Genomic DNA, 16074 nt, shown 5'->3' with positions numbered 1-16074 from the left:
GGAAGCACAGATTGGAGGATCAAGGTCCAGGCAGCATGGGCAATGAAGCAAGACCCTATCTCAAAAATAACCAACCCAAAAAGGGCTGACAGAGTGACTCAAGTGATGGAGTACCTGCCTTAGCAAGGATGAGACCCTGCGTTCAGCCATCTGTACCACCAAAAAAAAAAAAAAAGAGCAAAAAATCTGGTATGGTTCCATAGCTTATTTGTATATTACCTTAAACTTAAATTCCCACAAAATGTCCAAACTTGGCATATGTTGACTGTTGGGACTGTTTTATTTTTCAATATTTTGAGGTGAGAAGCAGGATTTGGCTCAATATTTTAAATGTTATAGGCTGTATGTACTTGTAAGAAAATGACCAGCTTAACTGTAAATAGTTGATTTAATCTTTACAGAGGTGATTTGTTTACATTTTTATATGGAAGGATATTATAATTAAGGATATGGCAACAACATATTAATAATATTAAGAGTTTCTCAGGGATTTGAATAAAATGCATTTTAATATCTAGTATCATAAGTTAAGTTTCTTATATTTTTGTCTCTTTTATTTTATTTTATTTTATTAGGATTATTGAATGGGAAAAATCTTATTCATCAAGAAATGCTGTCAGACAATAAGATATTTCTCAAATTCTTATAAAGAAAGTAACCAATCTGTTCTTTATTCCCTTTTTTTTTTCTTTGCTCTACTTCAGTATTTTTCTGCCTATAAAATTCACCCATGGGGTGGGGGGAAGGTGGTCCAAACAATGTATATGCATGTGAGTAAATGTAAAAATGGTAAATAATGATAGTAAATAAATAAATAAATAAATAACTCAAAAAAAAAAAAAGAAATGCTGCCAGAAAACATTGGATTCTGGCTTTGTTTTCATTTTGCAGGATTCTAAAACAATTGTCCTTATTATATTTTATTTCCAATTAGTTTACTCAGGCCCTCCTTCAACTCTATAACAGGTCCTACTTTCTTTCGGTTCCTGTGAGTACATCAAATTTGGCTCAAGCTTCTCTGATTTTTCTTTCCTCTACAAAGTTTGCTAAATTTAGCAGCAGAATCTTTATAGCTTACAACTTAACTTACTGATTTAAGCTGTTAACCATATTTGTAACAGTTGTTACGTGTCCCATTTGGCCTAAAAGGCTTTTAATCTCATTTTTGCTTGCCTTTCTTCCTATCATTCTTTAATTTACTCATTTTTCTCCTTCACTTATGTGGTAATTGTTTGCCAGTGTTTGAGATGCACACCAGTCAAGGACGTGAGGTGAATGAGAGTCTGATCTCTCCCTCGAGCAGCTTACAGTCTAGGAAGAGATATGTAAATTCAGAAAAGATAGAGATGGTGGTATTGTGGGAACACAGAGGAAAACAACCTAGCTAAGCATGGGAAGTTGGAGATCAGGGCACACAGACCCCCTTTCACTTGACCTGACAAGTGTAAAGAAGAAAACAAATTTAAAAGTCACACAGGAAACTAATTTACATCTTTTACAGCATCGTTTCAGTAACATCCATTGCTACATGATTCTTAGTTTTTAGAAATAACACTGTTGACAATGTTGTCCACATTTCTAGGTGGCATAAAAATACAGTCAAAGAACAGCAGTCCCTTTTGTGCCCTTAACTCTTTTGTAACATGTGGGTTATGATTTTGCTTCTTTGTCTTATAAACTAATGGCTTTGTTTAAAGCAAATGCTTCCCATTTCTAAAAGTCTACTAGTAGATATTGTTTCATGTGAGTGATGCATGTTAAAAACCAGAGTGTTACACCCTGTGATTTGCTGCAGAAGGTGGAAGAGGAGGTCCCAAGTGCAAGAAAGAGATTCTCTATATGTTGAATTCTGTGTACCAGGTCACCTGGGAAGAGTTGGAAGACATGGAGATTTCTGTTCCTAGTTGGGAGACAAACTGGCTGGGGAAATTTGATTAACATATGATGGTATATCTCTTTGCCAATCACCAACTATCCATTATATGCCTATTGTGTCCACACTGTTGTTCCTTGTAAGAATAAAAAGAATGGTTCCTGCCCTTGAGATACTCCTAAGGAGGAGATAAGACTAATGTAATTAAAATTCTACAGAAATATACATATAAATGGCTGTGCATGGTAAGGGCCAAAGAGGTTTAATCAAAAGTAAATTTTCTGAGGATTTAAAAAGTCTGAAATGAAATCAAGGCAGTACTTGAGCAGAATCCATGCAATGCAATTTATAGCAAGTGTATAATTGTAACATTTATAAATATTGTACAGAAGAATTGAAAGAATCTGTTGATGTCAACAGTAATTTAAGAACCTTGATTCACAGTCTTATTAAAATTCACAAATCAGTAAAATTAAAAAAAATAAAATTTAGAAACTGATCAAGTCAGCAGTTTTTATTTTTGGCTAGTAATAACTAAAAACTACCATCTACTTTCATTATCTTCTTTAAAAGTGACCTTTTGCACTAAAGAGAATAGGAAGAACTTAATTTCAGACTTTAACATTAAAGCATGTATAATATGAGCAGTTTGTTTTTTCTTACTGAGGTAGGCCAATAACATCTTGCATTTGGGACTCATTTGTGCAGAGCATGCTGTTTGTGATGCACCTCTCCTATGAATACTTACGTAACTATACTGAGCCTTGAAATGCATCTTTATGTAAGATCTACTTCGTACTGTGATCTGAGTAGTATTTTTTAAAGTGACTAGCTTCATTTGGATGTTTCAAATTTACACACTCAGCTTCTATCAACAATGCACACTTTTGCTTGTAATTTTTACAATTACTAAGGATCTGTGTTACCTAAAAAAGACATTCAGCTAGGAGAATTAGGCTAGTCACAGGAATTATGTTGTTGAAAGCAGGCAGTAAGATTAAGGCTAATAAAATTCAGCAAATATTTGCATAAAGAATCTGCCCTTTTGAAAATTCTTCTGTGGGCTTTGAAAGATATTTTTGAAAGGGTAATGCTCTCTGCCTCCTCCCACGTGTTGGTTCTACACAGAGCTCACAGTTCTGCACCTTTCCCTTTAGCAGCATGGTGAGACTATTGATGCAAATGCCTTAGAGAAGAGGAAACTGAACTAGAAGTTGTGGAGTATTTTGCTATATGCTTAACTCTGGAAATTTTTCTTTCAGCATATTTTTCAGCAGCATTATACATCGTACAGTTAAAAAAACAAGACTACCCGTGTAGTAGATCACTGGTATTGAATCAAATTTTACAAAAATGATTTTCTTAAGTTCAGGTCACATTTTTCTAAACACATATTGGTGATCTCTGGTTAAAAGCTTAGAATTATGCTTAAAATCTATTTTCATGATGCTTATTGGAACTTTGCTCAGATTTTTTTTCTTTAAGAAAACAAAAATAAACATGTCATACCATAGAAGAAAAGAGTTCCTAATCTTGAAATTTTACTTACTCAATATTTGACTTGAATATACCATTTCTATTAGAAAGTCAATATAGCAAAGTGTGTGAGCATGCAGACATTAGATTCAAACTTCCTGAGTTCCAGGTCTTGACTCTGCTATGTCCTGGTTAGGTAACCTTGAACAAGTTAACTAACCTCTCTGTGCCACCTTAGTTGTCTTATCTTAATAATGGAGATAATAAAAATATCTGTCTCAAGGGCTGGAGATGTGGCTCAAGCAATAGAGCACTTGCCTACCAAGTGCAAAGCCGTAAATTCAAACTCCAATACTGCCAATAAAGAAAAAAGAAAAAATAATCTACCTTAAAGGGTAGTTGTGAGGACTAATGTGTTTATGTATATTCAGCACCTGGAACAGTGCTTGGTTAGTAAAGTACTCAGTGTCAACAAATTCTGGTAATGTATATGCTACTGAAAATTTGTAATTCACTAAGATGTATGTCTTACAAAATGTATATCTTATAGTTGAAAAAATATATTTTCAGTTATGTTGCTAGTAGAGTTTTGACATTTTTTAAATGAAAAGTATATTACAAAGTTAATGTCAAGATTAAGATTTATGTATATAAAGTAGCTACAAAAGTATTGGGTATTCAATAAATTGTCTACTAATTTATTATTTGTAGTAAGAAACTTTAAACAGTGTCTTAATTTTTAAAATATATAAGGAATAAAATTCTTTACATATTAGAGTTCTACATGTAATAATTTCTATATTACTGATTAAACAATAAGTAATTTTTTGTTTTCTGTAGTAATTTTTGAACTCTTTTCTCTAAAATTAAATATTTTTTTGTTAACACTAATCACATTTAATCACTTTCAGTAGTAATTGTTTGAAGGTAATGATATTCTTTATATGAAAGTGAATTTTTCATGTAGTGATATTTCAGCTAACAAAATTTGGAATAGTAATATACAGTTTATAATAAACTGTAAAAGTCTCTGTACAGATGTTAATAATTCTTCCATTTTTCAAAAGAGAAGATTTTTAATGCTTGCACTTTCTTGACTTTAAGGAGTACGGCTTAACATGTAATCAGCTGAATAGTTGTAGAAGAACATAATAATTTTGAATCTTGAATGTTTGAGAAAAATTAATGAGAAATGTTGTTTGGAGTAAAGAAAACATATTTAGTAAAAACAGAGCTATTGGAACAGATAAGATAGAATAGGTCTGACAAATATTCTTATTTCAAAGACACATGATTTGGAGACATTAGTAAACCAAAAGCTAAAATGTTTACAAATGCCACATATCTTACACATACAGTGCTATAGAATTCTGTTTATTCTTCTGATGTGGCAATTAAAAACATTTCTGTAATATGTTTATATTGTCCAGCTATAGAAATAGGGACTAGTCCAATCATAATGTCTGTGTTTTATTTAACGTTAATTTTTTCACATTGTTTGCCTTTACTTCACAGAAAAGATGTGTATGTGCAAGCATTCCAAATTGAGTGACTTCCCTACTTGATGTGTTTCTTAATGCAATCTGCATCAAGAGGTTTATTTGCTTAGTAAATTATAAAATGATACAGTATTAGACAAGCTTGATTAAAACATTCATTCTCAAATCCTTTGAAAGATGTAGTTAATAGTTGATTTATCACAGTGTCCTTCTTACATGGTTATTTTATGGTGGTAGTATTCAATTGATTAATATAGGATGATAAAAATAGATAAGTAAGTACTTTGATTTTATTTTCTGGTGTGTGTTGTATTGGTTTTGCTTGGCTACATGTAGTCATTGTTTAGAATTTTCGACTATAACAATGATTTTTTGAACTGTCGATGTTTATTTACTTATTCGCTTATTCTAGGGTCATGATCAGAGTTCAACTCTTGCTCAACACTCTATTGAACTGACTTTACCCAATCATCATCCATTTCATAGAGACTTGCTCCGGTATGCCAAGCTGATGGAGTGGCTAAAGAGCACAGATTATGGAAAATATGAGGGACTAACAAAGGTATTGATTGATGTCAGTTGCTCATTGAGTATACAGCATAATCTTTCAGAATCAAGAAGTTGTATATTCAGTCCCCCAAATTTGAAATACTGAAGTATATTCTTAGCAAAGCAAAAAATAACTGAATTTCTGAGTGTTTATTAAGCAGGGATAGCATTTATTTACTTGAATAAAGAAGAGCTAAATTTTGAATTTCAGTATAAAATAGTATTAAGCCATATATATGGTAGCCCAACACATCAAATATTGTTCTACTAAGAATTTATAGTCTGTTCTGTGGAAAAAAAAGAAAGAAAAAGTACTCCTTTGTTAAGTAGGCATTCCACTGTGCCAGACACCTGGGGGCCTAACAAGTTAACAAGCTTCTGCCTCTTAAGAGCTTTAAGTCTGACTAGGAGGAACCACACATAAAACACTTAGAAAAAAAGTAAATGCTAACCTTGGAAATGAGTTTAAATATATGGCAGTTTAGAGAGGAGCTATCTAAGTGTTAAAGCCAAGGAGGAGAATTCATGGAAGATACTGGACTTCAGTTGCATTTTAAATAATGAGTGGAATTAGATAACCAGAAATAAAGGAAGGGCATTCCAGGGGTGTGTGGGAACAAGATGTGCAGACAAAGGTGGGGAATATGTGTCCTTGTCATACATAGGACAATGAGGAATTTTAGCGTAACTAGAGTAAAAATTTCATACTCTCAAGCAGTCAGAATTATGTTGAAAAAAGATGAAGTGTAGTACCTAATTGCATTCCTCAAGCATGGGCAAAAGTTAGATGGGGAAAATTAAGAACCTAAGTAATGATTCAGGTGAAATGAAGTCTTAAGCCACAAACATGGTGAGAGGAATAGAGAGATAATAAAAACCAACAAAGAGACTTCAAAGCAGAAACAACAGGATGGTGCCAAACTCACCAGTGTTGGAGATGAGTGGTATACACCAGTGACTAAAATCAGCAGTATGGGAAGATCAGCCATTCATTCAGTGTTTGTATTGAGCCCTTAGATGCAAGATTGCTGTAGGCACTACAGATACAGCATCAAGGGAAACAGGCAAAAACTCACTTTTCAGAGTGCATGTGCTAGAAGAGAATATAGACAAAAAGTCAGTTACATAGTATATTAGAAAGTATTGCCTAGTGCTCTGGAGAAAATAAAGCAGGAATGCCAAGACTTGGAGAAGGGTCTGGTTTCAAGTAGGGTGGTTAAGGGAAGGAGTCACAAGAAGGTGGCATTTGAGCACAGATTTTACAAATAAGTAGGGGATGATGGTTTCTGGAAGAAAATTGTCCAGGCATATTGCAGGTGTCCTACAGCAGAGCTTGTCTGGTGTGCTAGAATTCTGAAAGTGAAGCCAGACACTGTGGTTGCAGCCCAGTAAACAGAGGACAGAGCCTAAGTGGGGGCAGGGCAGATCCCGGAGAGATGGAAGGCCACTGGAAGGATTTTGACTTTTATTGTCTATACATGACATTGGAGAGGGGTGAGAAAAGGGCCTTCAGCAGTGTAATGACACAATCTGACTTAGATTAATAATGGCCATTGTAGCAGGAAGCTGGAGGGGCAGTACTTTTCTGGCATTTTATAGTAATCTGTCATTTAAAAATTGAACATCAGTGTTGCTCTTTTTAAAAAGTGAGCTGAAGAATTGCCACCTGTCTATCTCAAATATGTAAATAGCTAGTAGTAGTCTGGACAGTGCTGGCTGAAGAGTTTAATTAAAATTCTGAGAAACATTTAAAATGTTTTATCTTTTAAGATTTTGTGACTTTGAAGTTTAAAAATAAAAAGTCTTAACTAGCATGTAATTCTTTTAATAATTTAATAATAAATTATATGGACAGTATGACCCTAAGGATATCTTATTTTGGAAAGAATGGTACGTTTTGTCTTTGAAGTAAGAATACTGAAATCTAGCCAGACTTTAGATTCATGCTTCAAGAAAAGACAGAGGGTTAGGTGGAGAAGTGGGATACTGAGGCAGATGATACATTCCTATGAATGTACTGATGTCAACATATTTGATAGTAGGACATGCTTTTATATGCCTGTCCTCAAATTTTCTCTTGGAAGTACTTTTACCCATTTAAAGTAAAATCTGGCTCCTTTTGTTTCTAAACTGAGATCATAAGAAAGAGGATGTAAATCCTGGTAAAATAAATAATATTTTTAAATTATAATTTAAAAATGGTTTTCAAAAAGGAGCTTCCTCTCCTGAGGTGCATTTACATCTTATCTGGCTAGGTATTTTAGGTAAGATTATTTTTCTTGTTGTGTTATATTTTGTTTTCTTCTGTTTTGTTTTCATTCAATAGAATTCTGATTTGGAGATATCTTAAGGAAAAATATTTACAGTATGGGAATTCTTTGCCTTTTGAAGCTTTAAGAGGATTAATATTTTGAATAATTAAACATAACTTATATCTCCTTGAGTTTTGTGCCAACAAGTGCTTTGTCCCCTAGTGAATATTCAAATAAGTAATCAATAAGCTTTTTGCCTAATTGTGTTCTCAGTGAGTATTATTGCCCTATTTTATATGTAATGCAGTATTCATGAATATAATTTAAAGTGAAGAAACAAGACTAGAGCCAACTAGTTGTGATTTATAGAATCACTTTCTGCTCAGAGGATATTTTGAGTGACAATATTAATGAGCGTTTTAAACAAAATTGACTTATTTTGTAGGACTGTTACTTGATTCTATGGTTTTAGCTTTTGGTAAATGATATTTTTTTTTCTTCATAATCTAATTTGGTTGTTGAAGTATTACCAAAAATAGGAATTTTATTTTAAAATGAAGAAAGGAAGAAAGAAATGAAAGAAGAGGAAGATAGAAACAGACAAACCAGTGTTCCTTTAATAAGAAATAATACCTAAATCCTGATAGCTCTTTGTGCTTGGTTGGGGATACACAGTTCATGGTAGGAATAGAACAAAACTGTCTCAAATTCTTGAGGAATAATAATCATTAGTTATTCATTGCCTACAACTATACTTACCCTGCATCTAAGCAAAGTTGATCATTTTTGATATACATTTTTGGAGCCTCTGGAAGACAGAGGTGCTTTGTTTATATAGTTCAACTGCCAAGATTCTCTCCTCCCAAGGCCTGCAACCTCCATCTCTTTCTTTAGGTTGTGCGTGTAGGGCAATTAATAATGATGGTCTATCTGTGATTGAGTAGGGCATAGCTTTCCTCTCCTATAACCTGAGATTGACAGTCAATCTTGACAATTACTCAGACCACTCTCAACCTTAGTTCTACATGTGGAGAATTTGCCTTACTGCGTAAAGAAAAAGAAAACACATGGAAGTCTCTGGAAGACTCTAAAGTCAGCACAAAAATACAATCAAAAAGACCTGAGATAACAATATTTAAACTCAAGATACTTAAATTTTAAGTTAGCTGCTAAGAGGAATGCATACCTACAGTTGAGAGACATCTTTCACCATTCAATAAATGAATGCATCAATATTAGTAACACATCTGATCATTCCCATCAGTGAGTTCTGTTGAGTACCAGGAAAAAAGGTCATCTAAGTCATTCAAGTCCCATTGAAAAAGTGAAACAGCCCACTGAAATAGGAATTAATTTTAAGTTATATTTTAATTTATATTTGTCTTCGAAGTTATACAAAGAGCGTGTGAAATTACAGAGGTTATATGGAGAATATATATGGCCTACAAATTGAAAAGGGGCAGGTCCTATAGTATGTTTGATCCAAGTACTAGTTTATAAAATATCCAAGAAAAACCTGGTGAACTTTGAGTGAATACACAATTTTTATGTCATATACTTTGGTATACTTGATTTTTATACTTGGGCTAAGTTTACCCACCTGTGGTGGTTCATGCCTGTAATTCCAGCTACTCAGGAGGTGGGCCCAGAGGATTGAGTTTGAGACCACCTGGGACAAAGTTACCAAAAGACCCTATCTGAAAAACAAACTAAAAACAAAACTACTGTGTGCGGGTAGGCCCTGAGTTCAATCCCAAATACCACAAAGTAAATAAATAAAGTAAGTAAACCTGTTGTTAAAAATTACATATTTATGTAAAATAATAAAGGACATCAAAACTTAGATTCCACGATAAATTTAGAAGAATGGCGAGGAACATTTTTCTGTGAATTTATTTAAACTTATTTAAGTTCTGTAATTGCATGAACTTAGGACTTGGAAAAATACATGATCTCCACTGGTGAGGGGTCCTTCCTGAGGGCAGAAGGCATTTATATGTGATGATAGCAGATGTGATGAAGAAATGAGTTTGCATGCTAGATAATACATGTTTTCATTTAAGTACAGCTAATCAGATCTGTTTGAGAAAATAATTATAAAAACTGTGAGATGGACTGATTAAATTCTGCTTGAAAATAATCTATTTGGGATAATACCCCAGGGTGACAAAGGCTCAGTGACACTAAATGTTCCCCTCCATTGTCAGCAGCACTGTTAAACAGCATAGCAGTATGCCCATACACTTTTCCTGTAATTCTACCCTTTAGAAATTATCCCCAAAAAACAATTGATTAAAGATAAAAAGCTTACTGTAACACTGTCTATAATAATACAACACTGAAACCACTTTGGTGTCCTGTGTTAGGGAATTAGTTACTAAATTTTGGTACACCAAAAAAGTGGAGTACGGTACTGTCATCACAACATGAGACAGAAGCATGATTGCTCTGCTTCTTTTGTCCTATCCAGTATGATGGCAGCACTATTTAAACTATGCAAAAGGTAATATGTAAAAGTGAAAATGTAGGTGTGATTATGTTTGACTTCATATTTTTGTAAATTGTTAATGTTATGATGCCTATTCAGCTTTTTAAAAAGAAAACAGCCTACTTTTTAATACCCTGTGAAATGAAAGTTTTGGATCAGAAAATTTACAATAAGCAGAAAGGGAGGATTTTCAAGTGGAAATTGTTATAAATGTTTTATTAATAAGAAGTACATGTTATGTTTCTTTTAAGAATTACATGGATTATTTATCCCGACTCTATGAAAGAGAAATCAAAGATTTCTTTGAAGTTGCAAAGATCAAGATGACTGGCATGACTAAAGAAAGCAAGAAGTTTGGTAAGCTTAGGCATGGCAGCTCATTGTCTTCCTGTAAGAACAGTTTTATTTATGACTTTTAAAACAAAGTGGAAGAGATACAAAGAATTCATGAACGTGGAGAATTCATGATTTATAGATATTTCAAAGAAAAATGTATATCTGTGTTTTTTACTAATTGAAATTCTACAGTATGTAACTGACAGCAATTGTGTTTTCGTGTTATAATTTAAAAATATATATTCATAGGGAAAGCAGTTAGTGAGAACATGAAGTGCAGTCTGGTAGAAAAAATAAGAGACTGATGTTGAGAGTTCAGTTTCTGAGTCCCTAAAAGACCTTTTCCACAATCGAGAGCGAGTCCTTGATCTCCTAAGTCATTGCTCTCTACAGAGAAATGAACGTGATTCCTGGCTTCTTACTTCTTGCTGGCTATTTTGAATCAAAAAGAAAGTTTATTTTCTCCCCTGCCCAATGAGCTATAAAAATGTTACCAAAATTTCCTCTATAATTATCTTATTTTTCAAAAGCAATATATTTGGGACATGTGATTTGTGTTGCTTTTAAATGTTTTAAATGGGGAAAAACGTTATTGGAAAGAACAGCCAGTGAGAGTATCAAGTTAAGGAAGATAATGTGCCAAGGCCACCTTCTGCTCTTGCATGTATCCATCTCTGGAGTTCTTTTTTGGATGAAGTTCTGTGCCTATTCCAGTCCAAACCTGGCCTTAAAGGGCTACATTGTGTACTCCTCAGTGTGTCTGCATAGCTCCCCTTTAGAATAATGAGTTTAGCATTCACTTGTTGAAAGAGCCTATGCCCTAAGCAATTTCAGTAATCAGAAACAGAATTGAAAATTGGTAACACATACTTCCATTCTTTGCTATAGGACAGAGAAGACTGTCTTTAATAGGTAATTACTCTGTAATTCACTGGTTTTTTTTTTTTAATACAACACCAGTATATTAATTACCCTAGTCCAGACATTTGAAATGGTTTTGAATTTGTCTGTATGTATGCTGCACTCTGAAGATACTGATGTGAATCTTGGGACAATAGGCTTCTGGTAACAGAAATGCTAACTCATCCTAAAGGTTAATTGTTCTTAAACAGCAGTGTGTTTATATCCTTGTTAATGTTTCACTGTGGGTATGTTATGCCTTTTTTGAGCAAAGAGCATATTATTAATCCAGTTACATGTTTAATGTTCTCATTAAGTATATTGTCACCCTTGTTAGTGAGCCATGCTCTATTGAGAAATCTCTCTTCTTTCTCTTCAGTGTATGGAATAAGTCAGATCCACATTAAGATAAATAACTAAAATATAACTTAAACCAAATATAATAGTTTCTTAATAGGATCATTGCCTTAGTCTGAAATCTAAAATTTTTCTTTTCTTACCCTTGATAAATTCTTAAATCTTGTTAAAAAATATTTTTAGTTCAAGGCTGGAGATGTGGCTCAAGTAGTACAGTGCTAGGCCCCAAGGTCAAACCTCCGTCGTGTGAAAATATATACATAGGACTTAGGGCATGGCTCAAGCAGTAGAGCACCTGCCTAAAAAGAATGCAAGCATGAGCCCTGAACTCAAACCCCAACACTGCCAAAAAAAAAAACCACTTCACACATGTATGTATACTTCATTCATCTAATATAGGTTTAGAAGGTACTTTTATAATTTTAAAAGTATCATGTCAAAATTTTATCTTTCCATGTAGCTACTAATAATTATAATTAATAATCTAGAAAATTATAGGTTCAGATACAAGAGAAAATAAACTAACTCAATGGATAAAAATGATTTGCTTCCTCTTTGAAGATCTGACTTGTTAGCTGACATTTTAAGATTGAATTTCAAGTTAAATTCAAATGATTTCAGAAATTCTGAATCAAGTAGAATATAAATTTTTCCTAAGTTTTTTTAATGATAAAGGATGTTTAAATTAATTTTAATAGTAATTATAATTAAAATAGAAATAAAAATTTGGAAAGATAAATTTTCAGTTAGTCAGAATTAAGTAATTATAAGTAAAATTTAAATCTCTTGCTTTGAAAATTCTGGTTCACATGCTGATAAGAGTAGATTCCAGTAAGAATAGTGCAATCTTACAAAAGCAAACTGTAGAGTCAATGTAATCAGAGTCAGAGGCACACATCTCTTTTTTGAACCTTTCATTCCAGTCTTTGACATCTACTTATCTCATATAATTAAAAAATATGTTAAAGATGCCTGGAAAGTATTTTTTTTTCTTTGTGATAAGGTCTTTATGTAGATCATGACTTTTTTGCTTAGTAGATTTACTTTAGTATACTCAGAAACAGAGAATTCCGCCCCCAGGATTGATATTTTGGTGGGGTTTTTCTTTTATATTACTCAAATGTATGTAGTCAAATGGCAGGAAGGAAATTTAGTAATTATTTTTAAAATCACCCATTTTTTTTCTTTTTATAGTTAAGATACCTACCTTAAAGATAAATGAATCATTAGTGTGACAAGTTAGTAGCTATGGCTTTTGCCTTGAAGTTTGGCAGGAATATATATCTTAACTGTAAGGAAAAAAATGGATGGTTTATATATATATGTGAGATTTTAGTCTTAAAATATATACATTTGCGTAATTATTGCCCACCTGTTTAATATTCTGTTCTAAAATGTTAAAAATAGTGAGCACTAATCATTTTATCTTGTTTCTCCATTAAAATAAGAAATCTTATTGATTCCAAAGGTAGTTGAGTATGAGGCTGAATTCAGGGCTGACTGGAACAATAATTCAATAAATATTTATTGATCGTTATTTATAATAAAGCACTGTGCTTGGGACTTAAGATATAGCATTGAACAAAGACCTCCACTCTTATTAAGTTTATATTCTACTAGGGATTATTTAAGGATATTATATTTTATCTGACTGTTGTCACTTGTTGCTTATGATGAATTTAGACTGTTTTTATGAGCTTCAAATTATAATAATAGGTACTACTAGCAGCTCTATTTTGGCTACTAAAATAAAACTATATGAAATAGGCTGTGCTCTGGAACTGATGAAAACAGCAAAATAACACATGGACTCTGTTCAAATTGGCCGGCTGTTAGCTGTGCCATCATCCCTTTTGGCCACTTTGATATCCATGCTTCTTGTTTCGTACTTCCTTGAGCTTCAGGTAGTGAATGCTGGAAGGACATAGTGTCACTGGTATGACCATCTAGAAGTTTATACTCAGGCTTTGTCTTAAAGTGTGGCAGAGATGTTGTTAGTTGACACATTGTTCTCTGTTTTTAAGGTATATTTGGGTTATAATTCTTTAGTTTCATTTCAGTCTTTGATTTATTTCTCTGCCTTTCACATTAACTTCTCATTTGAATTTGGAATGTTTCACAAGATAAGCTGTAGAACTGACCTATAAATATCATATAGAACAAAGTTTTAGAATAAAAGAAATGCTAAATGACCCTAGAGAGTTCCAGTTCAACTTTACCTTCCATATACATACCTCCTGGTTGTTAGTTTGTGATACATGCCTTGCATTTTAAGTGTGCACAAACTAGTTACTGAGTAATTCAGCTTGATATTTGGTTTTAATTTTAAAATGATCTTAAAGCTCTACTTACATCATTTTACCTGACGTAACATAAAATTATTGAGTACGGTAGAAATTCCTTTCAGGAGTTTTGAGGGAATATAAGATTGTTAATGTCTAAATCTACAAGTTTATTCTAATAAGTTCCCACAGTATTAAATTATTACTTCAATTACATTTTCTCAGGAATCATTCTCAGGAATGATTGTAAAATCATTCTTTTAAACTTAAGTATACCAGCTTCCTAAACTAAAAAAATCATTTAAAAGTTTGTGGGAGGGGATTTATAAATACAGATGTTTTCCTTGAGTAGTTGAGTAAAAACAGTACATTAAAAAACTAGTAAAACTTTTTCTTTCATAATTTCTCAAAACAGTAGCTGCCCAACTAAACATGTGTTTGCACCTCTCGTTACCTGATACTCCTGGTTCTTTGCATGTGTCTTTTAAACTAGAGCTTTAACTTCCTCTTGTGCATGGTTTGTGCAAATTGCAGTTTATTAACTTGTCTTTGTCTTTGATGCTTGCAACCTAATCCATCACAGCTACACTGCCTCGAAAAGAAAGTGCTGTCAAACAGGAAACAGAGAGTGAGTATGCTTAGTGTTCTAGTAGGTATTCTCAATGCATGTTTGTGTAGTGTCTAGAAATTTGTTTTTTGTCTTGAAAAAAGTTAATACCAGAATATTGATTGCACTGAATTGCCAGGTATTGGAGAAAGAACCCAACATGATGGTAGTGGTTATGGCTATATCAAAGAAATAAGTAATATAGTTAAGATTATATGGAGAGGGGTAGAACTTTGTGTTCGAAATTTTTGAAAAGACTTAACCATTGTATTTCTCTTTTCAGGCTATATTTTAAAAAGCTTTAAAAATTCTTGTAGGTATGGTCATATTTTACATAATGAAGCCAAAATTTGTTTTGAATTGTTTCTAATATGCCTTCATTGTCCCTCTGACCACTAGCAAATAGTACAGCTTAACTGAGAAATATTCAAAAACAATATTTTTAGAATAATTACTGTTTATATTTAATTCTGAATCAGAACATCAAATTTTCTTCTAAAAATTGAATCTTTTCATTCTTTGGTATGTAGGGGATTTTATGGATACCACCAACACAGATGTCTCTTATTAATATGGTTAGTGATATGTGTATAATATTTCAGTTGCATTTTAAATATAACAAGTTTTCAGGATGTTTTTTCCTCTTAGTTTTGAGAGAACAATAGTGAATGAGAGTTCACCTACCAGAAAAACAGAGTTTCTAGGTTCAGGACTATATTAAGTTGAATTATATATAATTGACCTTTTTTGTTGAGCAAAATGATCAAGTATTTCCAGCTTCATGTGATTCAACCTAATATATTGATTTAAGGTGGCAGTTTTCTTCAGAAAATACTACAGTCATGTTAGCCAGTATGGTACTCTTTGGCCTTCATCCATATTCCTGTCTTTCGAATGGGAAAGAAATCCCACTTTAGTCTAGAAATAGTACCAGACAACTTTATCTTTAGGCTGGGACTAAGATAGGACTTGGCAGGGCATAAACTATGATTTAAGGTCCTTTCAGTTCTACTCCAAAGATCAGTGTAGTTTTGCTTCTTTTTATATCCTCTGTTATGGGACTCACATGTTAATGAAAGATAAGGACACTCTGCAACCTATCCCATGTAGTAGCCTTGTGTGCTAATAGGATTCCTGGAAGATCAAGATAGTAGAAGGAAGCTCTGATATTCTATGAAGATCATAACTTTCAAAGTCTTATTATTTCTTAGGTCTTCATGGAAGTTCTGGGAAATTAACTGGATCTACATCTAGTCTGAATAAACTCAGTGTTCAGAGTTCAGGGAATCGCAGATCACAGTCATCTTCCCTGTTAGATATGGGAAACATGTCTGCCTCTGATCTCGACGTGGCAGACAGAAGCAAATTTGATAAGGTAAGAACAACATATCAAGTTCTTCTTAAACACTAACATTAGTTTTCTTTTCTAATGGAAGTTTGTGATTTAAGTGTGTT

General features: G+C 33.0%; 1 protein-coding gene across 7 annotated transcripts in view; it reads left to right on the top strand.

Annotated features, from left to right (window-relative positions):
* The window catches only part of Exoc1 (exocyst complex component 1), a 58904-nt gene that overhangs the window by 27996 nt on the left and 14834 nt on the right, over window positions 1-16074 (top strand). For 2 of the 7 annotated variants that reach the window (XM_074042206.1, XM_074042204.1), the window contains 5 exons: window positions 935-988; window positions 5261-5410; window positions 10389-10494; window positions 14596-14640; window positions 15831-15994. In XM_074042206.1, the coding sequence (XP_073898307.1) occupies window positions 935-988; window positions 5261-5410; window positions 10389-10494; window positions 14596-14640; window positions 15831-15994 (519 nt within the window). The remainder of the gene's footprint in view (window positions 1-934; window positions 989-5260; window positions 5411-10388; window positions 10495-14595; window positions 14641-15830; window positions 15995-16074) is intronic. The other 5 variants (XM_074042208.1, XM_074042207.1, XM_020172783.2 and 2 more) reach the window with 3 other exon arrangements.

Source organism: Castor canadensis, chromosome 9 (assembly GCF_047511655.1).
Source record: "Castor canadensis chromosome 9, mCasCan1.hap1v2, whole genome shotgun sequence".
NCBI classification, from domain to species: Eukaryota; Metazoa; Chordata; class Mammalia; order Rodentia; family Castoridae; genus Castor; species Castor canadensis.
The sequence above is the reverse complement of the archived record's forward strand: the minus strand, read 5'-3'. Positions and strand labels throughout refer to the sequence as shown.